This window comes from Dendropsophus ebraccatus, chromosome 14 (assembly GCF_027789765.1).
Source record: "Dendropsophus ebraccatus isolate aDenEbr1 chromosome 14, aDenEbr1.pat, whole genome shotgun sequence".
In the NCBI taxonomy this organism is placed as follows: domain Eukaryota; kingdom Metazoa; phylum Chordata; class Amphibia; order Anura; family Hylidae; genus Dendropsophus; species Dendropsophus ebraccatus.
The window spans coordinates 69664965-69685402 of NC_091467.1; the positions used below are offsets into that span (position 1 = coordinate 69664965).

The 20438-nt window shown below is 46.8% G+C and overlaps 1 protein-coding gene across 1 annotated transcript in view; it reads left to right on the plus strand.

Annotated features, from left to right (window-relative positions):
* The first annotated feature begins 3152 nt into the window (after positions 1–3152).
* Positions 3153–20438, plus strand: part of PGS1 (phosphatidylglycerophosphate synthase 1) — a 43525-nt gene continuing 26239 nt past the window's right edge. Inside the window, exon 1 of the mRNA XM_069951546.1 lies at positions 3153–3643. Within this exon, the coding sequence (XP_069807647.1) occupies positions 3546–3643 (98 nt within the window). The 5' untranslated portion in view covers positions 3153–3545. The remainder of the gene's footprint in view (positions 3644–20438) is intronic.

Genomic DNA, 20438 nt, shown 5'->3' on the forward strand with positions numbered 1-20438 from the left:
TTGTGTGAATTATCGTTATATCGTTCAAATTTAAACGATAATGGATGGTTTTGTGTAAATGCAGCAACAATTAAATGACCGATGAGAAATCATTGATCGCTCGTTTGGTGCTGACATTGTCAATTATTTGCTGTAATTACGCTTTCGTTCCTCAATCGTTCAGTGTAATAGTGCATTTACACGGAGCGATAATTCGAACGATTACCGATTTCGAAGTAACAATGTGTTTTTTTTATAACGATTAGCGTTTAGACGCAATGATATCTTGTTTAGAAAAATCCTTATTGCGATCATTTTAAGATCGCTTAAGCCTATCCCACACGTAGGGTAAATCTGTGAGAGACTGTTTACACAAAGCAATCTGCAAATTTTTAGCGAACGACCAACGATTTGAGAACGATAGAAAATCACAATGAACGATTTCTCGCTCGTCGCTTGATCGTTCGCTGTGTTTACACGAGCCGATGATTGCTTAAATGCGATCGTTATTGCAAAAATTTGAGCGATAATCGTTCCGTGTAAATGCAGCATAAGGCTATGTTCACATTACGTAAAAGACCGGCCGTTCCGTGACCCAACTTCAGCACTGTGTCTAACGGCCGGGGCTTACATTTGTATATGCATTAGGCTGGCACACCCTCTCCGTCCTTCCTCCCCACCCTCCTCATCATTAGGAATGCTCCAGGAACATTTACTGCTGTTTGAGCTTTGCACAGGTGTATTAACGATCCAGCCCATGTTCATTATACACACAGGTGGGGAATAGGAAGCAATCTGCCTGGAGCATTCCTAATGATGAGGAGGGTGGGGAGGAACGACGGCGAGGGTGTGCCAGCCTAATGCATATACAAATGTAAGCCCCGGCCGTTAGACACAGCGCTGCAGGATTAATAGTTGTTTTTAGGACAATAACTGCATCACCTGCCGAACGGACTCCAGGACAGATCTTGAGGTAAAAGCAGCTATAAGAAGGTACAAGTGGTTTGGGGGGTCAGATTGTGGGTACAGAGTTTCTTTAATAGCAGTTGCAGAAAACTGGCCTATATACGGCCAAGTAACGTATATTTTCGTAAAACCACGGCCGCTGTACAACGGCCGTGGTTTTACGAAAATGTACGTTGTGTGAACATTGCCTAACGACTATAGCTCTGTGTAATATGGTGAACGATTTCAGGTTAACGATAAACAAACTTGTTTATCGTTAATCTTTAAAAAAAATCGCTTAATCTAGTAGGATCTTAACTTTATTTTCTGGGACCCCCACAAGTCGCTAGAATAGGGGGTCCAATGTCCCCTTGTAAAATGGAGGGGTGGTCACACATTTATGGTGCCTCTCTGTTTAAGCGTATAGACCTGACTAGGATCGCCAAGTGGCAGTAACCAGGTCTGGCCAGAGGCATCCAATTAATAGGGGTCCAAGGACTTGCTTTGCAGCTTCTCGCTTTACCACTACTGGTAGGTGATCTGTGAGGTGTACTATGAGGAGGGGCCCACAATCACAATGGCATTCCTCTTGGATCACCCCTGGTAGGATGATATTGCTCAGGTCTGACTGCATGTTACACGGCCCTCAGGACATGATGAGTAATGTTTCATAGATCAGCAGTTGTGTAACACACGTTACTGTGGTTGTGACAGATATGTGATAGGAATATGATTGTGCATTTCTCAGAACAAGATCCTGGACAGGTGTAACCTGTGATCTACAGACAACATGTGGATTCTGGTGACGAGCTGATTGTGGGGGCTCCCATATCTATGAGACCCCCCCCTCCACACACACCTGTAACATACTCACCTACACTCCTGGGAAAAGGCCAGGGTGGTCTGGGGGTCAGTATACAGGGGGTTCTGGTTGGTCTCTATAAAGGACAGTCCGGTCTGGGGTCAGTATACAGGGGGTTCTGGTTGGTCTCTATAAAGGACAGTCCGGTCTGGGGTCAGTACACAGGGGGTTCTGGTTGGTCTCTATAAAGGACAGTCCGGTCTGGGGTCAGTATACAGGGGGTTCTGGTTGGTCTCTATAAAGGACAGTCCGGTCTGGGGTCAGTATACAGGGGGTTCTGGTTGGTCTCTATAAAGGACAGTCCGGTCTGGGGTCAGTATACAGGGGGTTCTGGTTGGTCTCTATAAAGGACAGTCCGGTCTGGGGTCAGTATACAGGGGGTTCTGACCTGAAGATGTTGTTTACAGGAGGGGGGTGGGGTATACTTTTATATGGAGTCTGTATGTGATCTCATCTGGGATGTGTGTACAGGATGTCTGGCCTGGGGTCTGTAAATGGAAGAGGTTTTATACAGTGGGGTCTGGCTTTGGGTCTATATATAGGGTGTCTGTATATGGAAGGTCTGTATATGGAGTGGGCTGGTCTGGGGTCTTTATACAGGGCAAAAGGCCTGTACATTGAGGGGGGCGGGGGGGGGGGACTATATACAGGGGTGGTCTGAGGTTTGTATAAAAGGGGTCTGTATACTGTCGGTGGTCTATACACTGGTGTCTCATTCGGTCTATTCTGGAGTCTGTATATGGGTGTGTGCGTCTGTTTACAGAGGTGGTTTGCAGTCTATATACAGGGGTGTTATCCAGTCTTTTCTGGGGTCTGTATACAGGGATGCCTTAGGTGTGTACTAGGGGGGTCTGTATATAGGTGTCTCTATTGACAGGGGGGGTCTAATTAGGGGGTTAGTCTGCTCTAGGGTCTGTATACAGAAGGAGAGTATATACAGGGGTGGTTTGTATATGGGGGATTATGGCGTATATCTGTCCCGTAGGAGGAGACCAGCTGTATATAATAGGGAGCCATTTGTGCCCACTGCCCGCTCTTGTTTTCTATCTTATCATTGCTGCCATATCTTGGTGATTCTAGGCCCTCCTCCTTCTTCTTCAGGGGCCCCATAGCAGCTGCATGGTCAGTCTCCAAACTGGCATGCGGCCCCTCAGGGTCAGTGAGGGCCCAGGAGCCACAATGAACCCTCAGCCAATCACATTGCTGCTTTTCTATGTAAGTGCTGTGAAAATGGAGCTGATTGGTTGCTAGCGACCAATCAGAATCATGCTGGCTGTTATTTATAAGTCCTGATTGGCTGCTGTGGGCGGCTGCTTTGGTCCTGGTACCTGAGGGGCAGAGACAGGGTGACCTCCACAGGCGGCACAGTACAACCTCTCTCCTCACACAGTACAACCTCTCCTGATCCTGCAGTCCCTCCTCACACAGTACAACCTCTCCTGACCCTGCAGTCTCTCCTCACACAGTACAACCTCTCTCCTCACACACAGCACACAGTACAACCTCTCCTGACCCTGCAGTCTCTCCTCACACAGTACAACCTCTCCTGACCCTGCAGTCTCTCCTCACACAGTACAACCTCTCCTGACCCTGCAGTCCCTCCTCACACATAGCGCACAGTACAACCTCCCTCCTCACACACAGCGCACAGTACAACCTCCCTCCTCACACAGCGCACAGTATAACCTCCCTCCTCACACAGCGCACAGTACAATCTCCTCACAAGGGGCGGGGCTGGCCGCTCTCACTTCCTGGTAAGATGGCGGCGCCCGCAGTGTTATGGCGGCGGCTCCGCGGTCCGGGGCTCCTGGCCCTCTTGGCTCGTCTCTGTGACCGGAACCGGGACCGAGCGGGCAGGTACGGGTGAGGGTGATAACCGGGGATGTAGTGCCGTGTGTCTGTCACCTCCATCGCTGTGTGGAGACCGCGGACATTACGGCTACATAAGTGTCCTGAGGTAAAGCTGCCTGTTACCCATAGCAACCAGTCACCGCTTTCATATTCACATAGCTGTGGTAAAATGAAAGCTGAGCTGTGATTGGTTGCCATGGGCATGCTCACGTGATTAGTGTCCCCCCCCCCCCCCTGTGGTGTTCTGTGTTGGGAGTAAGGTCACCATACCCAGTCCTATTCTGATTGTAAGGGTTTATGCTTTCAACTCGCTGGGTGTTGTATGGTTGCCATGGCAACGTGGTTGCCCAGCGTGATCTGCATCCTTCTCCTTGGTGCTGGGCAAAGTGCATGATGGGAGGGACACTAACTGCTGATTTCTGTGCTAAACACTCCATACTGTGTTTGCTGTGATAAAACCCTGCTCCCATTGACTTCAATGGAGGATGGAGAAGTGTCCAGAAAGGTTGTGCAGCGGGGTTCACATTACTGAGGCACAGCTATGTCGGTACCCTGTTAGAATCGGGGGGGCTAATGTATCTGTGTACACAGGACCCATTCACTTCTATGGCCTAAGGTCACTACATTTCGGTAATTTCCTGCTGACATAGGAGACATTGGGGTCAGTGCATAGATAGGGGGGTGAGGTATACGTGTCGTGGTGTGGACCCTGCCTCACTGCTTTTCTGCAGTAAAACCAGGTGGCAAAGAACTGTGCTCACAAAGATCCGCACTGTGCCGAGGATCCAAAACAGCAGGTATACATGAGACCAGCAAAGGGTTTATTATACCAGCACAACGCTTACACCGTTGGGAAGTTAGAGGGGAACTATCAGCAGGTTAGACCAATCTATATAGCCGCCTATAGCGCCCTGGATGCTGAGGAGGAAGGTATGGAAGTTACCGGAGTCGGAGTAATCTTCACTGGAGCACTGCCACGTAATCCAGCCCACCCCTTCTAATGATAATCAATGTGAGGAGCAGGCCGGATGATGTGCCAGTGCTCCGGAGCGAAGATTACTCCAGCTAACGGCGCAGAACAGGAAGGTTACTTACATACCTTCCTCCTCAGCTTCACGGGCACTATGTAAGTTACCTTCTTCTTCGGCGCCGTTAGCTGGAGTAATCTTCGCTCCGGAGCACTGGCACATCATCCGGCCTGCTCCTTTCATTGATTATCATTAGAAGGGGTGGGCTGGATTACGCGGCAGTGCTCCGGAGCGAAGATTACTTCAGCTAACGGCGCCGAAGAGGAAGGTAACTTCCATACCTTCCTCCTCAGCATCCTGGGCGCTATAGGGGGCTATCAGCAGGCTAGATTCTCTTCAAGCCTTCCTTCCTCATAAGGCAGGGTTCACACTACATTTTTGCAATCCGTTTTTTGCAGAAAAACTGATGAAGAAAAACTGACTTCCATTATAAAAAAAAAACGGATCTTTTTTTATTATGGAAGTCAATGGAAAAATGACTTTACTATTTATCTGCGTCCCCATTTTGGGAGCATCCCTTCACCGGTACCGTCCGCCCTGGCAGCCCCTTTGTCAGTACCTGTTGCTGCCGTTCCCTGTCAGCTGTGATGCTCTTATAGTGTAAGTAGTATTGTGGAGATGAGCTTCTCTGAGGCCAAAGATAAAAGTGGAAAACATGAGAATTTTTAATCAAAACCTGGTCTTAGTAATAGTATGTGGAGTCAAACCCACTAGTTTTAGGAGCTCCTGAGGAAGCTGAACGTGCAGTGAAGTTGTACCTGGGAACCCTTTAAAGGGTTTGTTCACCAGTATTTTTTTTTCTTTCAACTGGTCCTAACAAGGGCCAGAGATTTGTAATTTACTTCTATTAAAAAATCTCCAGTCTTCCAGTACTTATCAGCTGCCGTATGTCCTGCAGGAAGTGGTGTATTCTATCCAGTCTTACACATTGCTCTCTGCTGCCACCTCTGTCCATGTCAGGAACTGTCCAGAGCAGGAGAGGTTTTCTATGGGGATTTGCTGCTGCTCTGGACAGTTCCTGACATGGACAGAGGTGGCAGCAGGGAGCGCTGTGTCAGACTGGAAAGAATACACCACTTCCTGCAGGTCATACAGCAGCTGATAAGGACTGGAGATTTTTATAATAAAAATAATTAAAAGTTAATTACAAATTTCTGGCACTAGTTAATTTAAAAGAAGAACATTTTTGGTAAACAACCCCTTTAACACAAAACATGTGCCCATCTCCCCCAGGTATTCGTACTAGGAGATGAGTGCAGTGTATAAATGAGGCCTTGGGTAAGGATGGGTGTTGCGGTATCTGGCTGACACTTACTGTCAGCCGCTCTCGTCATAATGAAGTATACAGCCGTGAATACATGCAAACCTGACCCCCCCCTGCTCGTACCCTATAGTACATCCCTATTGTAAACCATTGTCTATACGTTGGAGGGGAGGGAAGTGAATAATGGCCTGGTACACAATGGTGAGACAGTCTGCTCTATTATATACTGTAGACTCCCAGGCCTGTTAGTTACATCCCATCAAGCTGTGACAGATACATGCTGGGGGTTGTAGTGGGAGAGCCACAGCCTGGTGACCTGCTATGGACGTCACTCCGTATTGGATGTTACACTCAGTGACGGGTTATAGGAGCCATCGATGGATTAGATGGGCAGTCACCACAGATTGCTCGTCCTCCGCCTCTTTGTAGGTTACCATCACGACCGTCCTGATTCTTGAGATTGTGTATGTATCTGTGCAATGTTAACGTGGGATCCTAGGTTGAGCTTCCATAGGAGAAGTCAATGCAGGTCACAGGTGTCACACCTGCGGCCCTCCAGCTATCGCAGAACTACAACTCCCATCATGCCTGGACAGCCAAAGCTTTAGCATCTGGAGGGCCGCAGGTTTGACACCTGTGTTGTAGATCTTGCTCGGCTGCTTTTCCTTTGTGTAACCTTTTGAAGTTGGTGCATTTCTCTGTGTGACCTGCAACGTGGCCTCAGGGTTAGGACTGCGATGCCTTACAGGGAGTATATCGCTTGCACTGCCCAGGTTACAGTATTATCACACTCTACACTTCCAGTAACACATCCATATGGCATTGTTGGTCCACCCTTTGTGTCTATGGACATCCTTCCAGAGCGGCTTTATTGGCTTCCTGTACGCACCATGCTATATATATATATGTGTGTGTGCACTGGGCAAACACTATAGTACCCATGCAGACCCAGCTGTTTGTTTTTTGTCGGGGGGAGGGGGGTCCACAGCGGCGGCTCAGGTGATCTCACACTTTGAGGTTTCTCCTCTGGGTCAGCGTAGTAATATTTCCCAGCAGTGAGACATGTGCTGAATCAGTGCGGTCGTCCTCATATCCTGCAGGGTGAGCAATGGCCAGACGCTTATCCTTGAGCCTCCATCCACCTCCTGGACGTCTTTTGGGAAGTGTCGTACCTAGAAATAAAAATAAAAAAGCGCCGTTCGTGGCGTGCCATCTGGGTGTAGATAGGCATCTTGTGTGATGTGTTCAGGAAGCGCACATGACGGCGGGTCACATCACAGCTGCCTACAGTGCCAGGCTCTACACACATGGCACACTCATACCTTCACCACTTCATGTGATCACTCTGGTGATGCTGTTTGATGAAGGTGTTTTTTTTTTTTCTTTACTATATTAGGTCCCTGCCATCAGCGTTCATATCAGATGGTGTTACTGAGATCAGCACTTCTTATTACTGTGCACTGGAAAGAGACAGCACGTTGGTGGATATGGTGGAGGCTGAGAAACATATGAGTAAGCGTTCTACCGCCAGACGTAGAGAGGACCAATCTTATAGTGGTCTTTATATCGCACCCTAGGCCGTAGTGAAGTGCTGCTTTTTTGTCCTCTCTGTCCAATGGATCTTACTTTACTACGTAAGGTTTCTGTTTACAGGTCCACCATCGCAATGTTCCCCAACTATTGGCTTTCCAGTCCTTGTGGCAATACATCTCCCATCATGCACTGACAGCCCTTGTCGTTTTGCAATGGCTAGAAAGACAATGGTCGGGTCATTGCTGTAGACATAAACCTTTCCTCTGCCATCTGATGCCCTTTTGATGATGATGTTTGGCGTCTTCCATGTTGGAGTATTATCCTGTATTGTGGTGATACATCAATAAGGACCGCACATCACCATGGCCGCCGTGACAGTGGATTATTATATACTAACAGTAGGGGACAGGAGGAAAAGAAGTATATTCATCATATCTGGTCCATTCAGTGTTGTCCATCGTTTCCTGGACAAATTAGCACCGATCTAAGCCTGAGCCTCAGATGCAATTGTGAAAAGAACCCTAGAAAGTTCATTTTTATATTTTTATTTCCTGAATTGACTTTAAAGGGGTACCCCAGAGAATTTTTTTTAGAAGTAAATTACTTCTGTTTAAAAAAAAAAAAAAAAAAAAAAAAAAGTTCTTCAGTCTTATCAGCTGCTGTATGTCCTGCAGGAAGTGGTGTATTCTTTCCAATCTGACTCGGTGCTCTCTGCTGCCACCTCTGTCCATGTCAGGAACTGTCCAGAGCAGCAACAAATCCCCATAGAAAACTTCTCCTGCTCTGGACAGTTCCTGACATGGACAGAGGTGGCAGCAGAGAGCGCTGTGTTAGGGTCCTATTACATGGAGTGATTTTTATTGATTAACGACTAACAATAAACGATCGGAAACGAGATTGTTTATCGTTAACGTGAAATTGTTCACCATATTACACAGAACGATAATCATTAGTTACGATCGTTTAGCTAAGATCGTTTGTTCCTTCTGATCCGAGAAAAACAATGAACAATGTGCAATTACACTGAACGATTAGTGTAAAAACGCGGAACTTGAGCGAACGAATGTGGAATTACAGCGAACGATTAACGATAATTTTAGGTTCAGATCTAAATCGATCAACGACATACGAACGATTTTTCGATCGTTGCCTGCAATTACACAGAACGATTTATTGTTTAATTAATGATTTTTCGCACGATAATCGTCCCGTGTAATAGGGCTCTTAGGGTGCGTTTACACAGAAAGATTTATCTGACAGATTTTGGAAGCCAAAGCCAGCAATGGATTTGAATAGAGGATAGATCCCAGTCTTTCCTTTATGACCTGATCCCTGTTTATAGTTTGTTCCTGGTTTTGGCTTCAAAGATCTGTCAGATAAATCTGTCTGTGTAAACGCACCATTAGACTGGAGAGCGTACCCCATATACTTAAAGGGACACTTTAAGAACCTGAGGTACCTTGCCGTTTCCTGCTCTTCGCGCTGATCTAACCCTTCAGCTATGCGCTCTTCAGAATGATGAAATTTAGGGAATGATGGCGGGTTACGTAGTGTGGGGGCTGGAGTGACGAGATCTCACCCCATCCCCTCGTACCTCATCCAGCTCCTTCCTCTTGGACGTTTATACATGGTGTCCACCCCAGGAATGTGGATTGTTATTACTTCATGGGGCCGATCAGGGAGAGAAGAACAAACAGTTCTGCTTCTTCACAGTCATAGACTATGTGAGGGATCCTATGGCCGCCGCGGAGAGGCTTGTGACCTTACAATGTAACAGGCCGAGACATCGCTTCCTCCGGCTGCCGGGATGTGATGTCATCCCTTCTGAGGACACACTGTACCCTGGTCATTCAATACAAAGGCTGGGAATAGACCCAGGTGAATATCGGCACCATAAGCAGCCGTCGGCACATGCTGGGAGTTGTAGTACCTTAAGGTAAAAACTGCTGCAACTTTAAATCTAAAGCTTTGGCTGTCCAGGCATGATGGGAGTTGTAGTTTTGCAACAGCTAGAGAGCCAAGGTTCCCTACCACTATTCCCATAGATAATTTCCCTGTGGCGCCCCCCCAGGGCAACCAAAGCATTACACATTTCTCATTGAACTGAATGGTTTCATAAAGGGACGTGTAAGATCCTCTCTGTTACTGCCGCTTGTAAAATGAGACTTTCCAATAATTGTAATAATAAATAGTATAATAGAATGGCTGTGTATGGAGTCATCTGATACACTGGCTCCGGAGCGGAGTTTGGTCGTGTGGAGGTGACGGTTTCCTGCAGCAGGGGCCGGACATGTCTCCATCTGTATTGGATTATTGGATTCGGCTCTTCTAAGCTTTGGGTATCCCATTACACCTAACAGGAAATCCAGAGGATCAGCAAAATGTTACTAGGAGACTCGTGCAATGGAAAGAGTGACTAGATTCAGAAGACACCGAAGAACGGTATGAGCAAGCGTCTCCGCCATATACTGTAGTGGAGGCCGTCCATAGACATGTGTGAATAGGGTCGGAGTGTGCTGGAGACTGACTGGGGATAAGCAGCACCCAATATTCCTGTATATATGTCAGTAAAGCTGCGACCTAGGTGGATCCAAATATATATATATAATATATATATATATATATAATTTGCAGTGTTCAGATACTTGCCCATCTTGTTGGGATCTAATGTCCAGCACTTGACCTGTGGCATGCTGGGAATTGTAGTTTTGCAACAGCCAGAGGTTGGGGGATGCTACTATAGACTGATATGAAACAGGGCAGTGACTCTGAAACTTTTGCCTCTCTGGCTTTGAAAGACTACAGCTCCCAGCATGCTCTGACATGCTGAGACTTGTAGTTTTGGATGGGCTGGAGAGCTGCTAGTTGGTGAATGCCAGCTACAGGCTATTGGGGCTTGATGGGGAATTGTAGGTTTAAAAGTGCAGCTATAAACCTAATGCTGCGTTTACACAGAGAGATTTATCTGACAGATCTTTGAAGCCAAAGCCAGGAACTGACTATAAACAGGGAACAGATCATAAAGGTAAGACTGAGATTTCTCCTCTTTTTAAATCCATTCCTGGTTTTGGCTTCAAAAATCTGTCAGATAAGTCTGACTGTGTAAACGCACCCTAAGGCATCTTGCACACAGCCATTGTGGATAGTATAAGACCCATTCTCTTCTATGGGCCAGTGCATGTGACTTGGCATCCATTGTCCTTGCATTTGAAGCCTGGACTTAAAAAAATAGGATGTCATTATATGGTCATGGCGTCTGTAGTTCTGTTATGACTGTGGGTGGCTGGCGGATGATGACCCATAGGCCGACTATTCCTACTAATAATCTGTATGGTCAGGAAACCACTATGGACGTGTGCAGGAGGCTTTAGTTCTGGGGGGCTGAACTCGTAGTTGCAGAACTACAATTCCCATCATGCCTTGTAGTTTTGCAACAGTTGGAGGGCAGCAAGTTTGTCTCCAGATCAGCCTCACCCTTAGTTCTGATATAGACCCCTGTGGCACAAGAATTGATCCCTCTGCAAACCATAGGGGGCGACGGTGCCCACCAGTCCATAGGATCATCATTGATGTTACCCTGGTGACATGTTGTTGCTATTCCCATCAGATACTGGTAACCCAGAGGGGGCGGCGGTGCCCACCAGTCCATAGGATCGTCATTGATGTTACCCTGGTGACATGTTGTTGCTATGCCCATCCGATAGTGGTGATAACCCCCGCGTACGCTATCTGTGTAATCTGCTCTCATATAGGAAAGTATTAGGTTTATTGTAAACTGGATTTATTGTTCATTCTGAAACTGGTTTGTTTTTGTATTGTAAGATCTTGTGCCAAGACACATCAGAAGCGGCAGGGTTGTAGGTGTACACGGTGATTCCCTGAACTGTTATAGGGTCACCGCGCCTGCTCCAGGACCGGGTCACCGCACCTGATTGTACTAGATGTGTTACCTAACCGCACGGCTCATAGGAGATCATTGCTGCTGTGTGTTCAGGGATTATAACCTCTTAGATCTTTCTGGGAAAGCTGAGTAATATATATAATAGAGAAACAGATTGCTGAACTCAGGGAGAACAGCCAAATGACAACACTGCCTGAGTATGGTGGTTTCCTAATAGGAGCTGCCACTTGGCTGGGTCCTTCCCGGAGGGATATCTGGCTAGTCCTGTGTTTTGAGACTCTTCAATGAGGCTCCACGGACTCCTTTTTTGCATACTCATGTTTCCCAGGGGGCAATGCACCTAGGACTTCACTGCATTGAGCGCTTTCATTAGCAGCCGGCAGTGTTGTCATTTGGCTGTTCTCCCTGAGTTCAGCAATCTGTTTCTCTTATGGCTCTACTAGGCATTGCTCCCACCTAGCCAGAATCCTGCTCCACACTGATGAGGGGCAACACCCCGAAACAGCTGTCTGTGGATGGTTACCTAGCCTTGGTTTATCCCTTGTCATTACACTGACTTATAGGGCAACTTAATATGGTGGATTTGGTGGTTTCCTAATAGGAGCTGCCACTTGGCTGGGTCCTTCCCGGAGGGATATCTGGCTAGTCCTGTGTTTTGAGACTCTTCAATGAGGCTCCACGGACTCCTTTTTTGCATACTCATGTTTCCCAGGGGGCAATGCACCTAGGACTTCACTGCATTGAGCGCTTTCATTAGCAGCCGGCAGCGTTGTCATTTGGCTGTTCTCCCTGAGTTCAGCAATCTGTTTCTCTTATGGCTCTACTAGGCATTGCTCCCACCTAGCCAGAATCCTGCTCCACACTGATGAGGGGCAACACCCCGAAACAGCTGTCTGTGGATGGTTACCTAGCCTTGGTTTATCCCTTGTCATTACACTGACTTATAGGGCCACTTAATATGGTGGATTTGGTGGTTTCCTAATAGGAGCTGCCACTTGGCTGGGTCCTTCCCGGAGGGATATCTGGCTAGTCCTGTGTTTTGAGACTCTTCAATGAGGCTCCACGGACTCCTTTTTTGCATACTCATGTTTCCCAGGGGGCAATGCACCTAGGACTTCACTGCATTGAGCGCTTTCATTAGCAGCCGGCAGTGTTGTCATTTGGCTGTTCTCCCTGAGTTCAGCAATCTGTTTCTCTTATGGCTCTACTAGGCATTGCTCCCACCTAGCCAGAATCCTGCTCCACACTGATGAGGGGCAACACCCCGAAATAGCTGTCTGTGGATGGTTACCTAGCCTTGGTTTATCCCTTGTCATTACACTGACTTATAGGGCCACTTAATATGGTGGATTTGGTGGTTTCCTAATAGGAGCTGCCACTTGGCTGGGTCCTTCCCGGAGGGATATCTGGCTAGTCCTGTGTTTTGAGACTCTTCAATGAGGCTCCACGGACTCCTTTTTTGCATACTCATGTTTCCCAGGGGGCAATGCACCTAGGACTTCACTGCATTGAGCGCTTTCATTAGCAGCCGGCAGTGTTGTCATTTGGCTGTTCTCCCTGAGTTCAGCAATCTGTTTCTCTTATGGCTCTACTAGGCATTGCTCCCACCTAGCCAGAATCCTGCTCCACACTGATGAGGGGCAACACCCCGAAACAGCTGTCTGTGGATGGTTACCTAGCCTTGGTTTATCCCTTGTCATTACACTGACTTATAGGGCCACTTAATATGGTGGATTTGGTGGTTTCCTAATAGGAGCTGCCACTTGGCTGGGTCCTTCCCGGAGGGATATCTGGCTAGTCCTGTGTTTTGAGACTCTTCAATGAGGCTCCACGGACTCCTTTTTTGCATACTCATGTTTCCCAGGGGGCAATGCACCTAGGACTTCACTGCATTGAGCGCTTTCATTAGCAGCCGGCAGTGTTGTCATTTGGCTGTTCTCCCTGAGTTCAGCAATCTGTTTCTCTTATGGCTCTACTAGGCATTGCTCCCACCTAGCCAGAATCCTGCTCCACACTGATGAGGGGCAACACCCCGAAACAGCTGTCTGTGGATGGTTACCTAGCCTTGGTTTATCCCTTGTCATTACACTGACTTATAGGGCCACTTAATATGGTGGATTTGGTGGTTTCCTAATAGGAGCTGCCACTTGGCTGGGTCCTTCCCGGAGGGATATCTGGCTAGTCCTGTGTTTTGAGACTCTTCAATGAGGCTCCACGGACTCCTTTTTTGCATACTCATGTTTCCCAGGGGGCAATGCACCTAGGACTTCACTGCATTGAGCGCTTTCATTAGCAGCCGGCAGTGTTGTCATTTGGCTGTTCTCCCTGAGTTCAGCAATCTGTTTCTCTTATGGCTCTACTAGGCATTGCTCCCACCTAGCCAGAATCCTGCTCCACACTGATGAGGGGCAACACCCCGAAACAGCTGTCTGTGGATGGTTACCTAGCCTTGGTTTATCCCTTGTCATTACACTGACTTATAGGGCCACTTAATATGGTGGATTTGGTGGTTTCCTAATAGGAGCTGCCACTTGGCTGGGTCCTTCCCGGAGGGATATCTGGCTAGTCCTGTGTTTTGAGACTCTTCAATGAGGCTCCACGGACTCCTTTTTTAATATATATAATAGCTGCCAAGATGTATTGATATATCCTTAATCCTCACCGTATCGCTGACAAATCTAGGGAGGACTCCCGAGATGGATATAGGTAGTCACTCAGCATTCCCACAGCCCGGCCTAGTCATTCCGATAACATTGCTAGCATTGTAATCATTGGGGTTGGCAGCTGACCGCAAACAGGCCGAGGGCCTGTTTTGTTTTTTTTTTCCCCAGGAATCAATAGTACAAGAGATTTTAAGAAACTCTGTTATAGGTTTTATTAGTCAAAAAAGCCTCTTTCTGTACTCAGAAAGCAATTTCCCAGCCCCCACCCCCTCGCTCATTATCTGGCAAAGCCGTCTACATTACAGAGGAACAAAGTGAAGACTGGTTCTCCTGAGTCCATTATAACCTATGAAGTGGGAAGGGGCCGAGGGGGATGAGTGAGCAGGGAGAGCAGAGAAGCAGCTGTACAGTTTGGAGACTGGGCACACAAAACGCTAAATTCACAGGTCAGAAAGGTGACTGCTAGTCTGCAATAAGATAGGATGTAGGATATTTTGTACAGCCATGCTATTCTCCTCTCCCTGCTCACTCATCCCATTTGGCCCCTCCCCTCTCCATAGAGCATAATGGACAAACAAATCCTGCTTCTTCTGAAGTGAGAGGGGGGGGGGGGGGAAGCCAGGGAAACAGCTTTTTAAAACTTTTGATTAATAAAACCTAATACAGAGTTTCTTATACTTGTACTATTGATAGGATATTGATTATGGCCCTCCATGTAATATCTCATTTATCCTGCAGGGCACATGTGGAGCTGCTCCCGATGATCGATGGGTCACCTTGTCTGCTCATCATTGACAGCCATACCTCTGTTATAGCACATAGTGGCATCTGTCATACTTAAGACTTCTATGTTAAAGGGATTATCCAGAAAGTCTTTTTCTTTCAAATCAACTGGTGTCAGAAAGGTCTATAGATTTGTCATTTACTTCTATTAAATAATCTCGTCTTCCAGTACTTATCAGCTGCTGTATGTCCTGCAGGAAGTGGTGTGTTCTCTCTAGTCTGACACAGTGCTCTCTGCTGCCACCTCTGTCCATGTCAGGAACTGTCCAGAGCAGGAGAGGTTTTTTATGGGGATTTGCTGCTGCTCTGGACAGAATAATGAGTGCAGCTCTGGAGTATAATACAGAATGTAAACTTTTTTTTAATGGTGTCGGGTGTTCAGGCTGTTTGTCTGATCACTATATATACTGTAACACTGTGATCTGGTTATTACACAGGGTGATGTATAATTCTCTGTTAGTCGTTCCCCCTGTAGCCTCTCGACCTCCTCCGGTATCCTCTGTTATCATTATCTGCCTCCTCTGAAGAATAGCAGAGCTCTCTCCATACGAGAAAGGGGCTGTCTGCCAGTAAAGCCGCGTCCGTGTTGTCATCTGCTTCCAGAGGGTTTAGTGAAGCCAGGTGGCTCTCCGCTATTGTATAGCGGTGTATATATGAAATATATATGAACAGGAGACATAACCACTCTGTAGTTGTGATACAGTCCCTCATCATGACCGGCTTAGTGAGTACACCAGCTCTTCCCGTACAGCCGGTAGACCCGCATCCCCGCCCCGTATCGGGAATCCATTGTCGGTCTGGAGTTCCCTGTTTACCATTGCAGATATTATCAGGTTATCATTGCCATTGATGGAGCGGCCTCTGTGGTTTGGCCAGAGCTTGTGATTTCTTATAATGAGGGACAGCGAGCGAACCTTCCAGTATCCCGGCATTGTGAGTAACACGTGGACCCCATCTCCGTATTACCCAACCGGGAACTTTTGTAACATCAGCCACTTTGCGTATTGTTGCACAGACGGTGGTGTAAGATATTTTTAGCCGGAATATGCTTGTTTCCGGGGAACGTAAACTCTATTGTGTAACTTGGCTTATTCTTGGATTGTGAGTTTGCAGAGTTTTATGTGTCTAGCAGTTTATGCAGATGTTACATCATTATTGGTCTGTACAGCGCACATTACATCATATCTAGTCTAGATACTATATATATTGTGTGCGTGTGTATGACATGGTGCCGTATGGTTGGATTTCCCTTTTCCAAGCTCGTTCCTCAGTTACAGCTCTGTGTATATATGGCTTTTATAGTGATGATTGAACTCAGAGTATGTTTGGGTTCCTCCAAACCTGAACTCTTGGCATGCGATTACTGTTGGATACAGCCCTAAGGCTGCCTGGGAAACATGGATACAGTCATAGGCCATAGGATGTACCCACGTTTTCCAGGAGTCTCTAAGGCTGCATCCAACTACTTCAGCCACAGGTAATCAAATGCCGAGTGTTAAGGCCCTGTTACACGAAACTATTATTGGCCGTATTCGGACAGTAATTGTTTAGTGTAATGGTGCGTTTACACAGACAGATTTATCTGACAGATTTTGGAAGCCAAAGCCAGGAATGGACTTGAAAAGAGGAGAAATCTCAGTGTTTCCTTTATGACCCGTTCCCTGTTAATGGTCTGCTCCTGGCTTTGGCTTAAAAAATCTGTCAGATAAATCTGCCTGTGTAAATGCACCATAATAGAAGACAATCAGCCAATGTACGAAGCACAACGATGGCTTATCATTTGTGTTTTAGCCTGTTAAAGGGGTTGTCCAGTGAAAAACTTTCTTTCAAATCAACTGATATCAGAAAGTTATATAAATTTGTAATTTATTTCTATTATAAAATCTAAAGTCTTACCATACTTATTAGCTGCTGTATGTCCTGCAGGAAATGTTGTTCTATTTTCAGTCACACACAGTGCTCTCTGCTGACCTCATTGTCCGAGACAGGAACTCTGTCTCGGTTTTCTATGAATCCCCATAGAAAACCTCTCCTGCTCTGGACAGTTCCTGTCTCCTGCCAGAGATGTCAGCAGAGAGCAGTGTGTCAGACTGAAAATAAAACACCACTTCCTGCAGGACATACAGCAACTGATAAGTACTGGAAGACTGGAGATTTTTTTAATAGTAGTAAGTTACAAATCTACATAACTTTGCAATATCCGTTGATTTGAAAGAAAAAGTTTTTTGCTGGACAACCCCTTTAAAGTACAAAGATCAGCCTAGCAACAATCTGTTGCCGTTGTTTCATGTAACAGGAGTGACGGCAGAAGACGGCTGCAATCTCCTTTGGGCCCGCCGGACCATCTTTAGATCTCACATCTTTAGATCTTACCCGCTCGCTGTCAGCGTGTGTAACTGTGTCGGCAGCGAGTGGGGAATGAGGAGCAAGCACTGCCCTGACAGGTCGGCGCTCCTCTGAATCGGCCCATGTAATAGGGGCTTCAGGGCCCTATTAATCGGGACAATTATCGTGCAAAAAAATCGTTATCATTCAAATTTAAACAATAATCGTTCTGTGTACTTGCAGGCAACGATAGAAAAATTGTTCGTATGTCGTCGATCGCTGATTTAGATCTGAACCTAAAATTATCGTTAATCATTCGCTGTAATTCCACATTCGTTCGCTCAAGTTCTGCATTTGTTCACTAATCATTCAGTGTAATTGCACATTGTTCATTGTTTTGCTGGGATCAGAAGGCGTAAACAATCATAGTAACAATCGCAATAATGATCGTAGTAGCGATCGTATCTAACGATTATTGTTCTGTGTAATATGGTGAACGATTTCAGGTTAACGATAAACAATCTCGTTTGCAATTATTAGTCGTTAATCGTTAAAAATCGCTCTGTGTAATAGGACCCTTAGTCTTTTATATTCATCATGGCGCTGGTTTAGCCCAGTCTGTTTCTGCCCTTCATTGTCCTATACACTAATTAATGGATATAGTAATGAAGTGAGATCTATAATGAGAGCCACATTAAGAGTCCAGAGGTGCATTATTATTTTTTTTTTTAATGAAATCAGCGCTGACGGTCTTGAGACACGTCGGGTGGGTCAGAGCGCTGGTAGCCCCGAGGTGTGTATAGGGGGCCTGATTGTTGGCAGTCCAGAGATGCATTGTGGTGGGGTCTGAGCGCTGACATCTCTGGGGTGCGTAAAGGCATGGTGTCTTGGCAGTCCTGAGGCACTGTGTGTGTGCTGGGGGTGGGCAGGTCTTGCCGAACGATGATAGTCCTGAGGCACATTTGGGTGGGCTCTGAGCACTTGCTGTCTTGAGGCATGGTGGGGGGGGGGGGGTCGGTGGAGGGGTCTGAGCAGTTCTAAGGTGCGTTGGGGAGGGGGGCTGAGTTCTGGCAGTCCTGAGATACGGTGGGGAGGGGAGGCCTTAGCACTGGCAGTCCTGAAGTGTGGTGAGGGGGGGGGGGGACTGAGTGCTTGGGCAGTGGGAAGGGGGAGTGGCCTAAGTGATGACAGTCCTGGAGGGGGGGGGCTGAGTGCTGGCAGTGGGGAGGGGAGTGACCTTAGTGCTGGCAGTGGGGAGGGGAGTGGCCTTAGCGCTGGCAGTGGGGAGGGGAGTGGCCTTAGCGCTAGCAGTGGGGAGGGGAGTGGCCTTAGCGCTGGCAGTGGGGAGGGGAGTGGCCTTAGCGCTGGCAGTGGGGAGGGGAGTGGCCTTAGCGCTGGCAGTGGGGAGGGGAGTGGCCTTAGCGCTGGCAGTGGGGAGGGGAGTGGCCTTAGCGCTGGCAGTGGGGAGGGGAGTGGCCTTAGCGCTGGCAGTGGGGAGGGGAGTGGCCTTAGCGCTGGCAGTCCTGAAGTGAGGTTGGGGGGGTGCTGAGCGCTGGCAGTTCTGAGGTGCGTCGTGGGGCCTGAGGTGTGCTGACTTGAATGGTGGGAGTCCTAGGCACGTGAGGATTAATGTTAAGAGTTCTGAAAGACATGTTGGGAGTCCCAAGCCTTGTTGGAAGATTGGGCTTATGGACTTTCCTGTGGAGATGTCTGGCAGCCCCCTATCCTCCTCACCCTGTATATAGGCGTGCTAAGCTGATCTGAATAGGCAGTTATATTTTGGGCTTTAGACAAACATTTCTCACGAGAGAAACAGTTGTCGCACAGTTGAATTAAATTGCGACAGAAAATGTGACATCATCACATGTGAATAAACACATAGATACGGAGCGACGTTTTTCCTCCCTGACTCATCAGTATACTGTATATACATCTCCACCGTCCACTAACACACATGGCGCGTGGGCGGCTCGGGCTCGTACGTCATTGCCCGGCTTCTCTTTACGTTGTGAGATGTTATTGCGGTGCTCCTAAGTGTGGGGGCGCTATATAACCCCAGTGCCCCCCACACCTCTGACAGTAGTTTTCCTGTTCTTCCTTGGGCCTTTTCCATGGTCCACGTATCACAGGGTATGTTCCAGTGTGTTTAGGGTCACCTCGGTGTAGACATCAGGGGCTGCGGGCGTTGTAGGAGGCCGTTGTGTAGCTCTTCCTGGCCTGTGACTCACTGATGTTGCATTGACCTGGCATTACCACACATTCCCCTTCTGGGAATCTTTGTTCCTTAGCTGAGGGTGACTCTCTTTTGTCATGAATCACACTGATGAAATGGTCTTCCAGAAATCGTATGAATGTCTCTTACTTTTCCTTCCCTTTCGCCATTAAAGGAATTTTTTTTTCTAAGCTGAAGATACAGGGCTCAGCAAACCCCATCAGAAGCGTCACCCCATAAGTAAAATCCCTAGTAACTATAAGTCTTTTACATTCTGGAACTTTATCAATGATTACATTGTATAAAAAAGTTGCAAATTTTGTTCAAACAGAAAAGTTGCACAATCACGAACAAAATTGTGCAAATAAATATGCACCTTTTTATGTCATGCATGTATTAACAAATCCCCCGCTTTGTTTTAGCTACAGTAATACCCCTCATTTCTTTCAATGTCCTGATACATCTAAAATTGACTCAACATTTTCCAAATATTTGAAATTTTTAAAATCTCTTTATAGTCTCATGTGTTTCCATGGTAACAGACTACAAACACCTTCCTGTAGTCTGACCCTGCAGTCGTATTGACATGAACCTGCTCTTTACTTCTTGTTAACCTACTGAATATTAGGGTCCTTTTAGACGAAGCAATTTTTAACGACTTAAGAATATGGCAAACGAGTGTTTATCGATAACCTGAAATCGTTCACCATATTACACAGAACGATAGTTGTTAGTTACTATGATAATTTACTCCATCTGATTCCAGCAAAAGAAGGAACGATTTGGAATTACACTAAACTGTTAGTGAACGAATGCGGTATTGCAGCGAATGATTAACAATGATTTTAGGGTCAGATCTAAATCAACGATCAAAGACACACGAATGATTTTTTTTTTTCAATCATTGCCTACAATTACACAGGACAATTATCATTTAACCTCTTAAGGACAGAGACAATTTTCGTTTTTGCGGTTTTGTTTTTTTTCGTGTTTTTAAGTCCATAGCACTTGCATTTTTCCACCTAGAAACCCACATGAGCCCGTATTTTTTGCGCCACTAATTGTACTTTGCAATGACAGGCTCAGTTTTTG